The sequence below is a fragment of the Amphibalanus amphitrite genome, unplaced genomic scaffold (genome assembly GCF_019059575.1).
Source record: "Amphibalanus amphitrite isolate SeventyFive unplaced genomic scaffold, NRLGWU_Aamphi_draft 001116F_arrow, whole genome shotgun sequence".
In the NCBI taxonomy this organism is placed as follows: domain Eukaryota; kingdom Metazoa; phylum Arthropoda; class Thecostraca; order Balanomorpha; family Balanidae; genus Amphibalanus; species Amphibalanus amphitrite.
The window spans coordinates 91,797-112,611 of record NW_024882610.1 but is presented as its reverse complement, the minus strand read 5'-3'; the positions used below and the strand labels follow the sequence as shown (position 1 = coordinate 112,611).

General features: G+C 56.5%; 4 protein-coding genes across 8 annotated transcripts in view; 1 reads left to right on the top strand and 3 right to left on the bottom strand.

Annotated features, from left to right (window-relative positions):
* Positions 1-211: 211 nt before the first annotated feature.
* Positions 212-1,340, bottom strand: LOC122370266. Its single transcript, XM_043345722.1, has 2 exons — positions 1,236-1,340; positions 212-730 (listed from the first exon to the last, which is right to left on the bottom strand). The coding sequence occupies exon 2, from the start codon at positions 727-729 to the stop codon at positions 310-312; it is 420 nt and encodes a 139-aa protein (XP_043201657.1). The 5' UTR covers position 730; positions 1,236-1,340; the 3' UTR covers positions 212-309.
* A 6,600-nt stretch (positions 1,341-7,940) lies between these two features.
* On the top strand, positions 7,941-12,861 carry LOC122370273 (caseinolytic peptidase B protein homolog). 5 transcript variants are annotated; one of them, XM_043345735.1, is made up of 4 exons: positions 7,941-7,956; positions 8,624-8,713; positions 9,914-11,613; positions 12,149-12,861. In XM_043345735.1, the coding sequence occupies exons 2-4, from the start codon at positions 8,698-8,700 to the stop codon at positions 12,314-12,316; spliced, it is 1,884 nt and encodes a 627-aa protein (XP_043201670.1). In that variant the 5' UTR covers positions 7,941-7,956; positions 8,624-8,697; the 3' UTR covers positions 12,317-12,861. The 5 variants fall into 5 exon arrangements, with proteins under 5 accessions (XP_043201670.1, XP_043201672.1, XP_043201669.1 ...); XM_043345737.1 differs by lacking the exon at positions 7,941-7,956 and adding an exon at positions 8,314-8,392 and having other exon boundaries at positions 9,914-11,601; XM_043345734.1 differs by lacking the exon at positions 7,941-7,956 and adding an exon at positions 8,331-8,392.
* Positions 12,862-13,997: 1,136 nt separating this feature from the next.
* On the bottom strand, positions 13,998-18,109 carry LOC122370270 (uncharacterized protein K02A2.6-like). The gene is made up of 2 exons (XM_043345727.1): positions 14,391-18,109; positions 13,998-14,004 (listed from the first exon to the last, which is right to left on the bottom strand). The coding sequence occupies exons 1-2, from the start codon at positions 18,107-18,109 to the stop codon at positions 13,998-14,000; spliced, it is 3,726 nt and encodes a 1,241-aa protein (XP_043201662.1).
* Positions 18,110-19,522: 1,413 nt separating this feature from the next.
* The window catches only part of LOC122370269, a 48,924-nt gene continuing 47,631 nt past the window's right edge, over positions 19,523-20,815 (bottom strand). The window contains exon 64 of the mRNA XM_043345726.1: positions 19,523-20,708. Within this exon, the coding sequence (XP_043201661.1) occupies positions 20,655-20,708 (54 nt within the window). The 3' untranslated portion in view covers positions 19,523-20,654. The remainder of the gene's footprint in view (positions 20,709-20,815) is intronic.

The window sequence follows — 20,815 nt, the reverse complement described above, 5'->3', positions numbered from 1 at the left end:
CCTGATATATTTCTAAGTGGATATTATATGGAATGGAATCGCATGACGCAACTTAAAGGCAATGAAGACAATGCTTTATGATGACGTTCTGAGAACTTATACGGAGTTGCTACTGAAATGTCAATAACACTTGGGCAAATAAATGTTCTTCTTACTAACTTGCTTCAAGCATGTTCGCTGTATATGTAGCTTTGACAAATAAAGCCGCAAATGAACACTAAAAGCATACTTTGTATTTCTGCATAAATAAGTTGTACAGTGAACACACTTCACATGATCAGTTCTACATTTGAAAAGCTCTGGCAGTGGCTAATACTCGGCGAGGGCACGTGTCAGAGTGTCCAGCAGCCAGGGCGCCACCGCTGCCACCAGCAGCGGCACCAGCAGCGGCAGCAGCAGCACGCCCAGCAGGGCCACCAGCAGGCCAAACGCCGTGTCCAGCGTGCGCGAGTAGTGCGCCAGGTCGCTCCGTACGTTCGAGTAGTCGTACACGGCCAGCTGGTCGGCGCTGGCGCCGTCGGCGAACGCCGGAGCGCTGTAGACGGGCACGGCGGCCGGCGGAGGCGGAGGTGGCGGGGACAGGCTCAGGAACCGTCCGGTCCGACCACTGAGACTGGCGGGAGGTCTGCGGGACGCCGCAGCGATCCGTTGAGCTGGGTCAGCGCAGGTCACCGCGGGCACCAACAGTAGCAGCGCCGACAGGAGCAGGGGGGACGGATGGGGTCGCATTCTGAAACAAACCGTCGTACGTCGACCGCGTCACGCTACAGATTGTAACGGGATGAATCCTGACATCAGATTGAACCTGGAATGGAACCGTGAATGGCTAGATACATTGTACTGTGAGTGCGATGTGATAAACTACGTGTGTTATTGCAGTTTGCACAGTCAAAACCGTTGTATTAACTATCAACATTTGCTTTGTTTATGCCTTTAGACGGGATGAACCATAGTGGGCTATACCTAGATAAACCCAAATTTCAGGCTTCAGCTACCCAAAATAAACCGATTTGTGTCATATCCTTTTTACCTATATCATGAAATAACACGGTTGCAACTTGCCCGAGCGGCCGTTTCCACTCTTATTAAATTTACGTTCACACTATCATATATCAAAGCAGTCTCAACTCTCGCCCTCGGTCCAACAACTCCTGCCCCCTCTCCGGTCCCTGATTCAGCAGCTCACCCCTCCAGAACTTCCCAACACTCCCTGTTGCGCCAAACCAGCAACTCACCTCTCTCGAGCTCCAACCACTGCACCAAACCAGCAGCTCAGCCCTCGAGAGCTCCAAACACTCCCTGGTGCACCAAACTGCAGCAGCTCACCTGACACGGCCTTCTCAGCTCCTCCTCGACTGAAGCATCACGCCGTTCGTCCGTGTTGTTATTCCTGCTCGACCCCCGCACGCCGGTCCGTATTTGGGTCATCTAGAGGGACCGGATGGGGGACGGGGACAGTTTAGGGGGCTGGTGGAAGATTGACAGGACCAGGATGTCAATATGGCCGGGAACTGGACGAGATTCTTATCTTCTTAGGCACGGTGCCTTCTCTGCCCTATATGCACCGCCGGGCCCAGTCGGGGCCGGCCCCTCGCACTTATGGGGAAGGGAACTGGTGGGAACGAACCCCCCCCCCCCACGGTTTGTCGCGAATAACTCGCGCATAAAGCGGCCGATCGTGACAAAACTTTTAGGTCCTTCGAGTTCTATAATTTCACACCTACCCTGAAAATTTCATGACCCTGCCTATACCTAATGACCAGTGTGATCTATTTCTTCTCGAAACCATGTTCGGCCGGAATCGCGATTCGTCGTCGGCTCATATTATCCGCGTGTTTGCGGTCTTTTTGTGGTTTTAAGCATCCAAACATGTGAAATGATGCTGGTCCCATCACAACATGCGTAATGGTGGGTGTCAAGGTCACGTGGAGGTCAGGTTAGGTCATTGACCTTTGATGATCTTGGTTCCTTTTTTTAGTTGTACATGTTTTAGGCTAGTTTTGAAGCTGATTTCGAACTTAGCAGCCATTTGAACATTTACGAAGTATGTAGTTGTGGTGCCTTCGTAGCATATCTAACGAATAGTGTTTGTCTATTTCAAACCAACCTGCGGTTATTACGAAGTGCTCAGCGGTGTTTGACACCAACTATGAATACCCCGCAGGACGCCTACTGGTTGACGGGACCTGACCTGACCCGACCTGGCCTAAATGCATGAAGACATCATGCATGATCAAAATTAACATTAAATTCGTGATCAGCGCCCCGAAAACCCAATGAAACCTCACTACGAAGTTCTGACAGGTCCCGATTTCCCCGACTTTTATGTCATTGACCTGACCTGGGAGGTCAACCAACTGGCCTTAAAATTTGGTATCATCGGCTTTCTCTCATCACGGGCAGCACGCTCGTTTTTTTCCGCGAAGCTTTAGTTCGACCACAGGCCGAACGGCAAAGGTGTGTGTGTGGGGGGGGGGGGGTCCAACGGACCCCCTCGGCCCTCCCTATATACGTTCGCGGCTGGCAAAACATCACTACGGTCTACGGACGAGGGCAAGGGGAGGAGACAACCGCGGAAGTTGGTCAGGTGTTCGCAGACTAGGAGCTGTAGGCAATCGGAACATTTATTCGCAAGATGATTGGAAATATATTGTTGTGGATCAGCTGCCGCTGTTGACGATCGGCCGTCGCGCGCCGATCCGGTGACCCAGTTTTGTCGATCAGCTGATCGTAATTTGTCGGCCGGCCGCCAGAGGCGCTGTTTGTCCTTCTCGCGACGGACCTGTGTGGCGGCGGGCGGCCGGCTTGTGTGGCCGAGAGTTTTGAGCATTAGTAAGCGGTTACAGTGCTACCTTCGTGTTTAAATTAAGTTTAATAAAGTTCTAGTAATCGTAACATTCAGCGGTGAGATTATAACCGGCGCCGCGTGCCGCAGTCGGCGTGAGCGAAACCGATCAGTGTGCCGAAGTTCATCGAAGATGGCGTCGGCCGGCAGCGGGAAGAGCGCTAGCCGGACGTGACGTCACAGGGAAGCTTCGGGACTATTCCGCGAGTGGCGCCACCGGTCAGGTGTGTCATGGCGGCGCCCAGTGTGATGATGTAAATAAACTGAGTGAACGGATACCGGACGGATAATCTGTGTGATACGGGACCGGTGATGGATAACTCGGTGGACACGAGTGCCGGGGCGACTGGGGCACTGAGCCTGCCCCTCCCCGTGTTCGAGTACGCCGAACCACGGCGTTTCTTCAAGCAGTTTCGGCGTTATGCGAGCTTGAAAAACCTGTCGGGCGTGGTGGCCCTGGACTTGATCTGCTATGCCCTCGGCTCGTGCAGGCGGGCGGCCTGGGTGGCCGACCGGGTTGAGGCGGAAGTACAGGCTGCTGAACGGGATGCTACAGTCAGTGCTGCCGAAGAAAAGGTGCTGCATCTCCTGACGCCGGAGGTGATGAAGGGTCAGATCCTTCAAGGGCTGGACCAGCGTCGTCTGCAGCCAGGCGAAACTCCGCGGGAGTACGTAGAAGCGCTGAAGAGTCAGATTCAGCAGGTCATGCCAGAGCTGACAGTAGAGTCTCTGGACCGCATGACCATCGTACAGGCGATTAAGGGTGCGCCAGAGGCCTGGTCGCACAAGCTGGGAGAGGGCGACCTGTCCTCGCTGGACCAGCTGGTGACTCACATGACTCTGCTCCATGGCAAGCAGAGGTCAGCAGCGAGGCGCTGCCAGGAGACTGGAAGATCTGTGAGTCGAAAGTGTTATTCGTGTGGCCAGATGGGACATATTGCCAAACAGTGCAAAGGAGGGAGCCGGTCAGGCGGCTCAAAGGGCATTAAGTGCTATAAGTGCGGAGGTGTGGGGCACATCAGTCGATACTGTGCCAGTGGTGGTAACCGAGGTGGTGCCATGGGGGGTGCCAGTGGTGGAACCAGTGGTGCAGGACCAGGAGCTGTGACGGCCAACAGGCGAGTGGTTGTCGGTTCGACGTTGAAGCTGGACGTGACGGTGAATGGACGGCTAGTGCAGGATGCAGTCGTGGACAGCGGCAGTGAGCGGACGCTTCTGTCGCGATCGACGGCCGACAGGTGTCAGCTGCAGCTGCGACACAGCCGAAAGGCTGTGGTGGGAGCTGGACAGGAAAGTCTCCATGTTCACGGAGCTGCAGATGTGGTTCTGCATGTGCCAGGCACTGCAGGTGAGGTGACCATGGAGGTCCTGGTCGCCGAGTGCAGTGACTGTGTGCTACTCGGCACAGACTTTCTAAAGGCGGCTGAAGTGGCTGTCAACTTCAGTACCGGTGTGCTCTCATGTTTTGGACAGGAGGTTAGAGAGCCGGCCGCCACCGTGTGCCGGTGTGTGGTGACAGATGGTGCGGTGGAGGACTTCGAGGACAGTCTGGATGAAGAGGTGATGCCGTTCCTGGACCAGGTGAAGGCACAGGCTGACCTGTCTCACCTGTCAACAGTGGATCAGGAGAAGCTGAAGGCGGTGCTGGACCAGTCGGACGTGTTCAGCTCGCCAGGGCAGCTCGGACGAGTCACAGCTGTCGAACATCGCATAGAGCTGATGGAGGAGCCGCGGAAAAAGAAGCCGTACCCGATTCCGCCGGCTCTGCGAGAGACTGCCAACCAGCAGATCGCGGACATGCTGTCAATGGGCGTGATACGGGAGTGTGCCAGCCCGTACGCGAGCCCGGTGCTTCTTGTAAAGAAGAAGGGAAGCAAGAGCTTTCGAGTATGTACTGACTTCAGGGAGCTGAACCGCTGCACCGTGAAAGACTCTTTTCCTCTACCTAGGATAGAGTCGCTGCTGGCGTCGATCGGTCCCAAATGCCGTGTCTTCTCGCAGCTCGATCAGAAGGCTGCGTACTGGCAAGTGAAACTGGACGAATCGGCACAAGAGAAGACAGCCTTCGTCACCGATCAGGGGCAATTCTGCTACCAAGTCCTGGCCTTTGGTATGTGCAATGGACCGGCAACGTACCAGCGGATGATGACGACGGTGCTGAAGGACCTGCTGCACCAGTCAGTGGTCGTGTATCTGGACGACGTACTCATCTTCACGGAGACTCTAGAGCAGCATGTCGCTGTTCTGAGGGAGGTATTCGAGCGGCTCGAGCGGAGCGGGATCCGCCTGAACCCCCAGAAGTGCCGCTTCGCACAGTCTGAGGTCACGTTTCTGTCCCACGTGATCTCTGAGGGGTGTATCCGGCCGGCGTACGACAACGTGGCTGCGATCACGGCCTACAAGAGGCCGAGCAGCGTGAAGGAGGTGCTGCGATTCGTGGGGATGGCGGGCTACTTCCGTCACCTGATTCCTCACTTCAGTGTGCGCGCGGTGGGTCTGACTGACCTGACTCGCCGGCACTCGTTCGAGTGGACGGAGGCAGCAGAGCGGAGCTTCCAGGATCTCCGGAAGGCGGTGGCTGCCTTCCCTGTGGTCCGGCCGCCGGACCCGGAGCAGCCGTTTCGGATCACGACCGATGCGTGCTCGCGCGGCTGGGGCGCGACTCTGAGCCAGTGTGATGGTGATGGCGAGTATGCAGTCGCCTTCGCTTCGGGAAAATGGACGGACTGTCAGTCGCGCTACACGACGACTGAGCACGAGCTGCTCGCTGTGATTCGGGCCGTGACCAGGTTCCGATGGTACATCCTCGGGACTGAGTTCGTCGTCGTGACGGACCACCAGGCGCTCAAGTGGCTCTGGAGCCTAAAGGATCCGTCTGGTCGGCTGGCTCGCTGGGTCATGGAGTTGTCCCAGTATGACTTTACGGTGGTTCACCGACCGGGGACTGCGATTCCCCACGCGGACGCACTGTCCAGGGACTGTGGTGATGGTGACAGTGCTGGCTGTGTGCCAAAACAAGGACTGTCTGCCGATGCTGGCTGTGTGCCAAAACAAGGACTGTCTGGTGATGCTGGCTGTGTGCCAAAACAGGGACTGTCTGGTGGCTGTGCTGGCTGTGTGCCAAAACAAGGACTGTCTAGTGTCAGTGTTGGCTGCGTGCCAAAACAAGGACTGTCTAGTGTCAGTGTTGGCTGCGTGCCAAATGGTGACTCGTGTGAGCTGGCCGAAGGTGACGTGCCGGCGACGGTCCGAGCTGTGGAGCTGAAAAGCTCGGCGGCTGACGAAGCTGCTGTCGGGGCGGAGGCGACGTCTAGCCGGCTCAGCTTGCCTGAGCTGCAGCAGGCGACGCGGGAGGACCCGGTGCTGTCAGTTGTCATGGACTGACTACGGACTGGGAGCACGAACGATGCGAGACTTGGTGACGTCGGTACGTTCTATATGCGTGATAGAGACAGCCTGTTTGTTCGCGATGGCCTCGTGTACCGACAGACCATTTCAGACCGTGAGCCGCAGATAATCGTGCCGTTAGGCATGCAGAGTCACGTGATACGCCTTGCTCACGATGTGCCAATGGCGGCGCATTTCGGGTTGAAGCGTACGATGAGTCAGATCACGCGTCATTACTACTGGCATAACCTGAAAGTGACCGTGCGCGACTACTGCCGTGCATGTCTCGGATGCGCGCGGGTGAAAAGGCCGAACCGTTCTCACCGAGAAGGTGTAGGTAGTGTACCTGTCGTAGGGGAGCCGTTCTCCCAGTGGTCGGCAGATATTCTTGGACCACTGCCTTGTTCAGATGCTGGGAACAGGTACGTTCTAGTCGTGTCGGACTTGTTCACGAAGTGGGTGGAGACCTATTGTATTCCTGACCAGAAGGCCACGACCGTGGCCGACTGTTTCGTGGAGCTCTTTGCTCGTTTTGGAGTGCCGAAAAGCATTCTGACAGATCAGGGCACGAACTTCGAAAGCGCGCTAGTTAAGCGGATTTGTGAGCTATTGGGGATCCAAAAGCTACGATGCACGTCGTACCATCCACAAACGAATGGTCAAACCGAGCGGTTCAACCGCACTCTGTGCGATATGCTCACCCATTATGTGAGTGAGAACCAGGCTGATTGGGACCGGTGGGTCAGTGTGTGTGTGTCAGCCTATCGGTTCTCACAGCACACCACGACAGGATATTCGCCGTTCGAGTTGGTGTATGGTGTTTACCCGCGTGTGCCCGTTGTGAGTGAGATCATTGATGACGCAGATAAGCTGCAGTGTGACACTTACGCGAATTATGTGAGTGACCTGAAGCGCCGTCTCGAGGTGGACCGCGACCAGGCCCATCAGTCACTGCAGGACAGCCAGTCGCGCTCGTCTGTGGCTGGAACGAGTGACATTGAAGTAGGCGATACGGTGATGCTAAAAGTGCAGGCAGTGAAGCGTGGTAAGAGCAGGAAACTGTCCGCTCGTTTTACTGGACCATATGTAGTCGTCAAAGTGCAGCGACCTGATTATAGGATTAAGCGGGGACGAAAGCAGGTGCTTGTGCATGGTAGTAACCTGAAGAAAGTAGAAAGTTCTGTGCGGGACGATTCAGAACGGTCGACATGTGTGACGGTTCCTGTCACTGTCAGTATGTCTGACGAGGAACCGGACCTCGGTGCCTGTATTCCGCTGTTAGGTCGGACCGCTGTCGGGCCATTGCTGGCGGTCCGCTCCGATGAAGTTTCCGGTCGTGTGGAGTCGCCGAGTAGCGCTGAAAGTGAATGTGCTCTGTCGGACTCGGATAGTTCGGATTCGGAGCCGGACGGAACCCCCATCCGTCCGCCAACTGCTGTTAGCCGCTATGGCCGCCCAGTGCGACGCCCGCAACCGTATTCGCCAGGTTAGGCCTCGGGTGTGCACCTGTGACCTAGGTGTCCGTACTTTTTGAAGGGGAGGATGTTGTGGATCAGCTGCCGCTGTTGACGATCGGCCGTCGCGCGCCGATCCGGTGACCCAGTTTTGTCGATCAGCTGATCGTAATTTGTCGGCCGGCCGCCAGAGGCGCTGTTTGTCCTTCTCGCGACGGACCTGTGTGGCGGCGGGCGGCCGGCTTGTGTGGCCGAGAGTTTTGAGCATTAGTAAGCGGTTACAGTGCTACCTTCGTGTTTAAATTAAGTTTAATAAAGTTCTAGTAATCGTAACAATATTTGTTTGAAAGGGGTCCTCTTCCAGACTCCCTATCACTCCCGATTGCAGGCATGTGTTGGTAGTCTATCACGTTTATGCCGTGACCCAAGCTGTCCATTGCATTGAAGCAGATAAAATCACGTATTTTTACAGAACTTTTGTTGTAGAACAATGGCTTGTTGTTTTTATTTTTGGCGTTACACTAGCTTTGAAAGGCACTATTTTAATATTGTCCAACACGTACTTTATTTTTGTGGTCGTGTTTTAATTGTTTTGCTGTAGTGAATTTGCGGCAGTTATTGTGAGACCGAGACAAAAGTGGTGAGCGAGGACGGAGGAGAGAGGATAAATAAATACAAGAATAAATACATGAGATAAATATATGGGGTAAGAGAATATCAATGATATACGGCATTGTATCAATGTAATTTCTGTATATTCTTTACTTTTTCGTAAGCTTTTCACATAAAACAATGGATACATAATTTATGAGTCGCACTGTAACGCATTTTCTGTATTAGGCACACATTTATTCACTGCCTGCCGCCTGGTCCTGCATTAAGTCTCAATAGCTTTTATCCTGGCCAGCTGAAAATTGAACCGTGTCCTACTTTTCAGAAATACTACACAAAGAAACTAAGAAAGCTGAAAGAAGTTTACCTTCTCTGCCAAGCTAGATTTATTGTGTAATCATGATGTTCAATTTCGGTAAGTCCTATACACCAACACTAGAATGGATTCAAAAAGTTAGCTGGGGCCCTGTTTCACCGGTTATAGCAGCACGCCGCTATCAACTTGCACGAGCTGACGTAATGTGATGATGTCACACTAATGATGTTTCGTGTAATCTGTGAGCTTTTTCATAGCTATGTATGGAACAGGATTGCTGTCTCGTTGAATGTGTTTGATACATTTGTTTGATCGCACGGCTGTGAGGATGTTAGCAGCAATATTTGATGACATCACACAGATTGAAGATGTAATGGTTTATTGATGTTTCCATGGAAACCCAAATTGACACGTGTAATACCAGCATGCTGCTATCACCGGTGAAACAGGGCCCAGGAAGGAGAGTCAACCAGCCAATATGAGCTGTGGATCAGCTGATTGTGAACCATCTGCTAGACAGGGAGGTCAGTTGGTTGGTTTGTGTTAGGCTCATATCCAGTGGACCAGGTGCTAACCAGAATGGTGGCAATGCCACATGCATTGCCCAGCAGGACAAGGGGGCACTGGCATCTGGTGTGAAATACTGAAGTTATTTAAGACTAGATTTTGCGATATACCTACCTATCATTGTAGTTCAACTTTTGCTACCATTTCAAAATTTATAGGCAAACTGTGCCTGCTATCTACTTTGATGGGAAACACTAAAGTAAACAGTCCATGAAAACTTGATTTATAGGTCTATTTTTTAAGCATAACTGTTTCTAACATAGATTCCTGTTTACTTTACAGTGTATTGAGGTCTATGCTGCCAAATATCAGAGTTTACATATCTTAGATAGGGACTCTCTTCAAAGATAGGAATAAGGCTTTAGCTACATGTGAGATAGGATGAAATAAGTAGGTACGCAATGCTCTTGTTCTTTTTTTTTTACGTGTTTGTAGCTCGTTGATACTTTTGAGCGTACCTACAGAGTACAGACCAAGGCTGTACAGACTAAGGTGTGCTTTTTCAATTGTGTGCTAATGAACTTTCCACGTTGACAGTGTTTGTTGCTGTTCACATGTTCGACCCATACATTATGACCCGTTGATGTGTTATGTGTGATTTTATGTTCGAGGCTCGCGGTTTCACTGTGCGGTTGTGCTGGCTGTACTTGTTACATTCAAGCACATAAACGAAACAAAGGATCGCAAGTTGCTAGCGATTGTATAAATTGTTACCACTTTCCTTATTTGCAGCTTCGAGAAGTGTTTCTAGGAAGATGTTCTGCCACTACCAGCGGTCGTTGGAAGCCATCTCTGAGCTTCAACCTCTGCAACATTTAATGCAACGGTCGCCACTACCTGCGACCGTCTCTACAAGTACTGACTGTATCTCACAAAAACTCCCCCCGATGGCTGCCCGACGACATACGCCACAATCAATCGGCAGCTGCGCCGGCGCCAGCAGCAAAGAGCGCTCCGGCCGCTGGCCTCGTCTACCGGTGCTGGCCACCGGCCTTCTGGCCAGCGTGTGGGCAGTTATGGACGACGAGTCCAGACTATTTATGGCAGCTCGTTTTGGTGACGCGCAGGAGATCCGACAGCTAGTGGCGGCGGGCGAGGACGTGAACCAGCGCCACCCATTGGGCTGGACGGCCCTGCACGTGGCTGCCGTCCGCGGTCACCTGGAGGCGGTCCAGGCGCTCCTCGACGTCGGCGCACATGTCGATAGTGGCGACGAATTCTGCAGTGTCTTCTCGACCGCCCGCGAGAAGAGAATCAACTCGTTGAACGTATTAGTACGCCGCGAAGACGAATTCAGCGACCGGCTCAACAACCGCGTGTCGTTCCGCGGATGCACGCCGCTGCACTACGCCGTGCTGATGGATCGGCACGATGTGGCGGCGGCCCTCCTGCGCGCTGGCGCCTCACCGGTCGCGCGCAACGACAGCGGGCATTCACCGATCGACTACGCCAGAGATGAAGAAATGCGGCAATTGTTGACCATTGCAGAGCAGAAGCTAGAAGCCGAACAGAAAGCCCGCGAAGCCGAAGAGCGGCGCCGCTTTCCGCTAGAGAAACGCATCAAGGAGAAGATTGTGGGCCAGGACGGTGCCATCGCCACTGTAGCGTCCGCTATTCGCCGCAAAGAAAATGGGTGGTATGACGAAGAACACCCGCTCGTGTTCCTCTTCCTCGGCTCGTCCGGTATCGGCAAAACAGAGCTAGCTAAACAGATAGCCGCATATCTCCACAAAAACAACAACAAGGGTTTTATCAGGCTGGACATGTCCGAGTACCAGGAGAAGCACGAGGTAGCCAAGCTGATCGGCTCGCCTCCCGGCTACATTGGACATGATGACGGCGGGCAGCTGACCAAGCGACTGCGCGGCTGCCCTAACGCCGTGGTTCTATTTGACGAAGTTGACAAGGCGCATGCCGACGTTTTGACGGTCCTGCTACAGCTGTTTGACGAGGGCCGCCTCACTGACGGCAAGGGCCGCACCATCGAATGCAAGGACGCCATCTTTGTCATGACGTCCAACTTGGCCAGTAACGAGATCGCAGACCACGCCATGGAACTGCGCCGCGAGGCCGAGCGGCTCGCACGGGAACGCTACGAGGGCAAAATCGACGACGTGGAGTTCACGGAACGTGTCAACATCTCGCGGTGCTTCAAGGATTCTGTGGTGCAGCCGATCTTGAAGCGTCACTTTTTACGTGATGAGTTCCTAGGTCGCATCAACGAGGTGGTCTATTTTCTTCCGTTCTCGCGACCTGAGCTGCGTCAGCTAGTCACTCGCGAGCTGCAATTCTGGGCGGACCGAGCCAAGAAGAAGCACGACATCGAGCTGAAGTGGGACCGGCGCGTGCTGGACGTGCTGGTGGATGGCTACAACGTCTACTACGGCGCCAGGTCGATCAAGCACGAGGTGGAGCGACAGGTGAGCTGCCATGTATGTATTACTCCTATGTATAAGTGCATGTTTGTTATAGGCATGAACACGCAAGCCAGTGTAGACGTCAAACTGTTCGATGCCTCCTTTCGGACTTATCTTTGAATACGCTCACACAAGTGTATAATAATTAACTTGCCTTTTATAGAGTCCTTTTATAGTCATTGAGTCCCCCTTGTAGCATTTATCATTCTCGAAAAGGGATGTGCTGGACATACGTTTTCTTGTGGTCCCTTATTCTTTGATTGGTTTGCTGAATTCATTGCTTCATAGTTTTGTTAAATGGCTGTTTAGCGACCCAAACAGTACGTTCCTCCTGCAGCTCATTTGTTCAGTTGTCGCTGATGTGATTGCAACTTAGTGGAATACCCGCAGTGATAGTTTCCAATACAACTTCGAATTTGTGAAAAAAAACTGTTGAAGGTATTGTTTAGTAGGATGTGGCCACCAATATGCGCCGTGCCGGAATCTCGCATACCCGCCATCCTGGCATGTTCTGGCCAACCCGTTGAAACTGCCCCGTGTCGGCCTTCAGGTGGTGAACCAGCTGGCCGAGGCCCACGAACAGCAGAAGCTGACTCCCGGCTGTGCCGTGTTCGTCACCGTCTCTGACCGGGCGGCCGAGCCCGGCGGCGGGCGCTCCGTCAAAATCCAGCTGGGCTCCGGCACAGACCTGGAAGACTACGTTTCGCCACTCAGATGAACAGGGGACTAGGGAAAGGGAACACGCCAAGTTGATGGTTATATGGCGATGCGTGGAAACGCGGAGTCGACCAATGTGATAAACAGCGCTGCTGTCTAAGACTAGCTTTGCTGTAGTCTCAGGCTCGCCTAGTGCATACAGTCTTTTTGTTGATTTGACACAATGTTGATGGGCAGGGCCGTTCGTGTTTCCATGGGCGCCAATGTCACCGTACAGCAGACACCAACCGGGGCCAACTGCAGGACCATGTTGGTTGCGATGCGGTGGCCAGTGTTCCGACCACGGTGTCAGCGATGTCTGGGTCGGTGTTCGAGTTTTTCACTCACATTGTAGTGGGTACTGGGTATCGTGCAGCATCATGTCTTTCCTCGCTGTTGCGGTCATTGATTGCAATATTGTCGTTCCTGTTAAATGGCGTTGTCTTTTTGTGCCAGGACCCAAGTCGTTTTAACGCATAGGGTATTCTTTTGGTTCCGCGTATGTTATTACGTGTGCATGTTTTACCTCATGTCCCACAGTTAATAACAAATACAGGACTAACTGTATACCGCCTGATGTTTGTATTTTTAATGTTTTTGATTGTCCTTAAAAGGCATGGAGGTAGTCTGGTCCATTGCCCGAGGTCCATTGCCACGCTGAGATTGGACTCAGAACCGAGGGATAGGACGTGTCGGTCACGTAGCATAGATTCACCGGTCGTCTGTCTCCCACGCACAGGAAATAAACGCAGCACAACAGTTAACTGTTCGTGTTACTCTCGGCCATCACGGTGATATAATGTGAGTTCTTTATTCCGCGTCTGCGATTGCGCGCCCACTTGGCGCACAGCCAAGCAAAACACATCCGCGCCCTGCGCGGGCCGGCGGCCGACTGCCGCACAACCGGCGACCGGTTTCCACCTGGCGGTCGCTAACTGAACTACGCGTAGCCAGGCTCACGATACAACACCCTGCCCCCCTGGATTTGAGTTCGAACATCGAACTATCAAACATAACTTACTCAACCTACGAGCCACCACAAACTAGTCAAATCCAGTCCGGTCACTTACAGCGTCAACACTGCCGCCTATTTTAGTGCGATCACTGACATCGCTCACATCCGTGCGATACGAACATAACTACAAATTCACTGACTTTAGAGTCGCGCACGTCTGCCCTTACACTGCTTATCAGTCTGTACTTCCAAACGATAATAACTAATCAGTCATCACCCTTCTCGGCGGTACAAATTGACCCACACTTTCCCTGGCCAATCACATCTGTTATCCACCTTATCGGTGGCACCTATTGACACACGGAATCACATATTCTTCCGCTCGATCCTTCCGCCCGATCACATCTCCGTAAAATCACGTATTTTCCCACCCGATCACATCTCAGTTATCCACCTCCTCGGTGGCTGAGAGTGACGCACGGATAACCGCCGCCGCACCTCTGCCGGCGGTCCTTTACAATCGCCGCCGCGCGCGCCATGTCCTGTCCCACCGGCGCCGCTCACCACTCCCGGCGAAGCGTTAGGCTTGCTACCGCGCGCGCCGCCGGTCCCACCAGCACCGCTCACCGCTGCCGGCGGTCCGTCAGTAGCGCCACCGCGCGCGCAACCTGTTCCTTCGGCCTCGCTCACCGTCTCTCCACCGCTCGCCCGAGGGCGACCAGCCCGATACAGATCCGCTGCGTCGCCGCTACACTCTGTGAATCCGCTCGCTGGGGGTGTCACCACTCGGCTGTCTCCACCGTCGCCTCCGCTGGCGCCGGCACCGGCCCCGCCGATCGCCCCCGGTACAGCCGACCTGATGCCTTCACTGGAGATCCTGCCGGCAGCGCCGGGCGGCGCCGGCACGGCCGTCCTCGCGCCGCCGCTGGCGCCAGCACCGGGCTCGCCGAGCGCCGCTGGCACGACCGTCCCGGCGGCGGCCGCCCGCTGGCCGGTCCGCACTGGCTCCGCGCTGATGAGTTGATCGACGTGCCGCGACCAGAGAGCATCGGCAACAGCTATCTCATACGACACCGGTCCGGTCCGTGCGGCCACCGTCCCCAGTCTCCACTTCTGCGGGCCGCTGTAACATCTAGCCCACACCGTGTCTCCGATGTTCAGCTCCCTGTGCCGGCCGCCTGCCGCCTCCCGTTGCCGTTGCTGCTGATCCCGAAACCTGTCCATCGGATCGGGCCGCAGCGTATCCAGCCGCGTCCGCACGTTCCGGCCGAACATCATTTCGGCTGGCGATCGTCCCGTGCCCGAGTGCGGTGCCGCCCGGTAGGCCAGCAGAAACTTCTGCAGCCGCTGTGACAGAGAACCACCATCCCGCAGGGCCGCCTTCAGTCCGTTCTTGGCCGTTTGCACCGCCCGCTCCGCCGCTCCGTTGCTGCTTGGGTGATATGGTGCCACCCTGACGTGCCGCACTCCATTGTTGCTCAGGAATGCAGCGAACGGAGCAGAGGTGAACTGAGCACCATTATCCGACACGAGTTGGCGGGGGATGCCGAAACGCGCAAACATCGCCCGCAGCTCTCTCACAGTGCTCTCTGTGCCCGTCTCTCGCATCGGGATCACCTCCAGCCACTTGGTATAGCTGTCGCACACCACCAGAAAGTTCAAGCCCTGGAAGGGGCCCGCATAGTCTATGTGGATACGCTCCCACGGGCCTCCGGCCGGCTCCCACGGGTGCCGATCACTGTGGGGCGGCGCTCCTCGCTTGTCCATGCACTCTGCGCAATCGCGTGCCGCGCCCTCGAGCTCTGCATCCAGCCCCGGCCACCACACATATCGCCGAGCCAAGTTTTTCATTTTTGAGCTGCCAAGGTGCCCCTCATGCAGCTCACGCAGCACCCGCGCCCGGAGCTGCTGTGGGATGACAGCACGGCCGCCCCACACGAGACACTCGCCATCCGTCGACAGCTCGTCCTGGCGCCGCTTGAAAGGCACCAGCTCCGGCTCGACCTCAGCCGGCCAACCGCACCGGACGAACGTTAGCACCCTGGCCAGCACTGGATCGCGCCGCGTTGCTGACGCAAGCGCCTCTGCCGTCAGCACCGGCGCCGCGCCGTCCATGTAGCACAGGAAGCTGACGTCGGCTCCTTCTCTGTCGATCTTCTCTCGCTCGACACCCGAGCACGGCATGGCCAGGCGCGACAGACTGTCGGCCATGTGCATGTGCTCGGACCGGCGCAGCTCCACTGCGTAGCTGTACGCCGCCAGCTGCAGCGCGTACCTCTGGAGGCGGGCAGCCGCCAGGCTCGGCAGGTCTCTGTCCGGGCTCAGGATCCGGGATAGAGCCCTATTATCCACCACGAGCGTGAAAGGCCGCCCGTACAGGAACCGATGGAAGCGGGTTATCCCGAATGACACCGCCGCTGCCTCGCGCTCGACTTGTGGGTACTTCCTTTCTGTGGGCGTCAGCGTCCGTGACGCATACATCACCGGCCTCTCCGCCCCGTCCGGTGTCACGTGAACCAGCGCCGCGCCGACACCCACACTGCTGGCATCTGTCACGAGCCTCAGCGGCAGGTCCGGGTCATACCGCATCAACACCGGCGGGCTAGTCAGCATCCGTTTCACCTTCTCCACCGCCTTGGCGCACTGCTCTGTCCATGCCCACGGCACGCCCTTCTTGGTCAGCTGATAGAGCGGCGCCAGCACTGTCGACAGATCGGGCAGCAGACGCCCGAAGTAGGTGATGGAGCCCAGGAGCGACCTCAGTTGGCTGACGTCCGTCGGCTCCGGTGCCTGCAGCACTGCTGCTACACCGCCGTCAGTCGGTGCGATGCCCTCAGCCGTCACCTTCCACCCCAGGAACTCGACTTCTGGCACCGCCAGCTGGCATTTCTGCGCCGCCAGCCGCAGGCCCTGCCGCTCCAGTCTTCCGAGGATCTCGTCCAGCCGCTGCAGCAGCTGTTGCTCGTCCGCTCCGAACACCAATAGGTCATCCAGGTAACACCGGCATCCCTCCTGTCCTTCCAGGACCCGGTCCATGGCCTCCTGGAAGAGGGCACCGGAACTGGCGACCCCGAACGGCAGTCTCTTCATGACGAATTCGCCCTTGTGAGTGCTGACGGTCGTCATTGCTCGAGACTCCTCATCGAGCGGCATCTGCTGGTACGCATGCTTTAGGTCCAGCTTGCAGAACAGCTTGCCACTCACCCCTGCGAACACATCTTCCGGCTTCGGCAGCGGGTGGTGCTTGACGATCAGCTGCGGGTTCACTGTGAGGTTGTAGCTCGCACAGAGCCTCACCCCGCCTCCCGGCTTCGGCACCGGAACCAGTGGCGTGCCCCAGCCTGTACTGGTTTCGGACGGGTCGACCTTTCTTGCTATCCCGTCTCTGACCCATCGGTCCAGCTCGGCCTCCACTTGCGGCAGCAGCGCGTACGGTACTGGTCGCGGTGGTAGCCGCCGCGGCACCGCGTCCGGCTTTAGGGTCAGGTGCGCGCGCTGCTCCATCGTGCCGAGGCCCCCTGCAAACACTGCTGCGTGCGCCGCCGTCACTGAGCTCAGCGTCCGCCCGCCGCTCACTTTGCTGGCCTCGCTGACCTGCAGCAGCGACCGCCAGTCCAGACGTATTTCACGCAGCCAGTCGCGCCCCAGCAGCGGGTGGTGTCGGAGCTGACCGCTGACAACCACGTTCAGCCGCTTCCGCTGGCCGCCATACTCCGCCTGCACGGTCGCCTCGCCGCGGACCGGCACCGGCTGACCCGTGAACGAGCGTAGCTGCATCTTGGACGGTCTCAGCTTCAGTCCCGGGATGCTGCCGTCCGCCACGATCGACACTGGTGACCCGGTGTCAACCAGCATCTCAGTCTCCCGGCCGTTGACAGACAGAGTTACCAGTGGCAGCCGGTCCTGGCTCGTCAGCTGCGCCACCGTCATCACGACATCCTCCTCCACGGACGCCACCTGTCCGATTCCTGGACAGTCCCGCTTCAGGTGTCCAGTTCTGCCACATTTGAAGCACCTCCTCTTCTCGAGCGGTCCGCCGCGTCTGCTGTCTCGCCGACCGCCGTCTGCCGGGCCGGGCGGGCGAGACACTCCGCGCTGCTGCACCGCTCCTGCCACCGGAGGGCGCGCCCTCTCCGGCGCCGAGTCCGCCCTGGCCGTCGGACAGTCCCGCCGCCAGTGTCCCCGGCCTCCGCAGCCGAAGCACGAGCCCGGTCCCGGGCGCTCGGCCGGCCTGGCCGTCTCCGCCCGCCGCTGGCGTCTCACCACCTGGACTGCCTCCCCGTCCGTCGCAGCCGGTACCGGCGCCCCTGACAACCGAGTCGTCAGGTCCATGACGTCCCGGTGGGCGCGTGCCGTCCGCCGGACATCCTCCAGGTTGAGTTCGTCGCCCTTCAGTGCCGCTTCCCTCACCAGCTTCCGCTGCAGCTCGCCTCGGCTGCCCAGGACGCAGCGGTCTCGCAGCTCCCGGTTCACCTGCGCCGGCTCGTAGCCGCAGCGCAGGATTTGGGTCCGTAGCCTGGCCAGGAACTCCTCCAGGCTTTCCTCCGGCTCCATTGTCATTCCTTGGAATTTCCCTCGTTCAGCCACGACGTTATTCCTTGGCACCAGGTACCGTACCAACTTCCTTTTTAGCCGGGTGAACTCGTCTTCCTCCGGTCCTTCTGCCTCCTCTTCCGGCAGGGAGTCGCTGACATCGGCTATGTCAGGCCCCACCAGGTGTAGCAGCACGGCGCACCGTCTGGTAGGCCCTTGGATGTCCATGGCGACCATGTAGCGCTCCAACGCTCGCAGCCATTTCTCGAAGTCCGTGCCTGCCCGGTACGGCCCCGCAGACACCAGCTGCATGCCCGTTGGATCCATCACGCTGCCGTGCTCTCACCAGCGCGTCGTTCCTCCGGCCGGCCCGCCGCCGCTCCACCGGTCGGCCCGCCGCCGCTCCACCGGTCGGCCCGCCGCCGCTCCACCGGTCGGCCCGCCGCCGCTCCACCGGTCGGCCCGCCGCCGCTCCACCGGTCGGCCCGCCGCCGCTCCACCGGTCGGCCCGCCGCCGCTCCACCGGTCGGCCCGCCGCCGCTCCACCGGTCGGCCCGCCGCCGCTTCACCGGTCGGCCCGCCGCCGCTTCACCGGTCGGCCCGCCGCCGCTCCACCGGTCGGCCCGCCGCCGCTTCACCGGTCGGCCCGCCGCCGCTCCACCGGTCGGCCCGCCCCGGGCATCACCGCTCACACCGGCCGGTCACCGCACACGCCGGTCGGCCACCGCTCACGCCGGTCGGCCACCGCTCACGCCGACCGTCACCGCTCACCGCGCCGCCCTGCGCCCGTCTTGGCGCTGCCGGCTGCGGTTTCCCGCGCTTTACTCGACGGGGGAGTCACGTGGTAGTGACGTCACACGCACGTCACCGCGCGCGCATGCGCACTCGTCCCGAACCGCCCGGCCGCGCGCCAGCTTCCCGCCGAAATTATCCGCTTGGGGACCAGGCACCTCAAACCGCATTGAGGCCCTCCCCGCCGCACCAATCGGCCAATCACACGCGCTGCCACAGCTGCGCGTCACCCCCGGCCGACCAATCAGCGTGCAGCACGCCGACGCATGCGCCACGCACACCACACTGCCGAGGCATCATGGCCGCCACAAATGGCGATCACATGGAAATCCTGCCACGACCACGGCCGCCGCGCGACAGACAGACTACCAGCAGCAGCGCGAAAATAAAAATACTAAGCAATACTAAGCACTAAGCATTCGTACTAAGCAACGCTTGCGCCCTCACCGTCCGTGGCCTGTCCGCCCTCGCTGACCACCGCGCACTGATCACCGGTCCGTTTCGCCATCACTCGCAATCACAGCTCCAAGGCTTCACCTTGATCTGATCCTCGTCGCCAATTTGATATAATGTGAGTTCTTTATTCCGCGTCTGCGATTGCGCGCCCACTTGGCGCACAGCCAAGCAAAACACATCCGCGCCCTGCGCGGGCCGGCGGCCGACTGCCGCACAACCGGCGACCGGTTTCCACCTGGCGGTCGCTAACTGAACTACGCGTAGCCAGGCTCACGATACAACACACGGACTGCAGAGTGCACGGATCTTTCGACTCCATGTCGCTGTCGAGTTCCAGAAGAGGTCGCCTCGTTGCCTGGCCGTCCCCCATTCCGTCCATATGCCAATAGGCGATGGCTGATGATTACTGATAAGCCTGTTGAGCATCGACCAACCAGCTATTTGGGAGGCGGAAGTGTGATCGCCTTCAAACTCAGCTAAAGAAACAAGAAACATAGTGCAATGCTTTATTCGTGACATTCAAAATAGACAACATATTCATAGGCATTTAACCCGCGAGTTGCTGGGGGGGGGGGGGGGCGTTAAACGCCCCCACTTTTTTCGCCGGGCCATAGCATAAAAACGGCGCGCCGCAGGCGCGCCAAATTTTGGGTACCTGTAGGGAATTGATTGAAGCTTATTGTGACAAAGTTTAAAAAAAAAAATCGGTCGGAAAATTTTTGAGATATCGAGGTTTTAGTGACGTCATGATTTCTGAGTTTTCGACCAAAAACGGCATATGTTCAAAAAATCATATAAAATCACAGAATAGACATACAGACATGCCGTAAACGCCATTAGACTGCCAATACCATGAGCAATCAAATGGCTATCTTCGATTATTGATTATCGTTCCGCATTTTCCAAAATCTTGAACTGAATCTTGGCAATTTCTCGTGACTACTTCACGACCATTATACATGCATTTCTTAAATTGAACTTTTTTAGCCAAACACGTACACATATGATAAAATGAATGTCACCATCGTGTTCTACGCCCCAAATTACCCATAAAATATGTGTCACAGGCTGCGAATATCAGTTTTGATTTTCGGGAATATGTGCCTGCCCGGTTGACCTGACCTTGACCCTGACCTATGCTTGACTGACCGCTACATGGAGCTGACACTCTTGTAGGCCTTATATGATGGATTGTGCACCGTTTTGACAGAGTTTATGACGAGAGGCGCCCATTGCGAAGTCCTGAAGTCCATGCTACTGAAAGCCCGATTTCAGGTGTTTGACAAGTACTCATCTGAAGCGTCTCGTCGCGTTCTTTCGTTTGCTGCCTCTTGCGTTTCGCTGCGCCTATTGGTTCTCGAGTTATCTGCTGGGGGCGTTTAACGCCCCCTCCCCCCCCCCAGCAAACGGTGGGTGGCGAAATACCACAACAACTGCCGGGTTAATGACAAAATAAATAGTTGTACGAGAAAAAAAATAATAAATAAAAGGCACAAAAACTTACACGGGCTTGCATATCCGCATGCACACGCGTACATAACCACACGGTTCGTCATATCCTGAGCATGTCCTGAGTCTGCATGATATCGGTAGGCGTGAGGATCTCTGTTCTGGCCACTTGCTCCTACTCATCAGATGGTTCCTGCGGGCGGTGCGACTTATGATCGTCACCAGATCCCTGGAAGAGAGCACACCACAAACATTATTCAAAAGAAAAGAGAAATATAATGGGTGTAAGCGCTAAGTATTTCCATTACCTACTGCTCGCAAGTTTTCATTAGATTG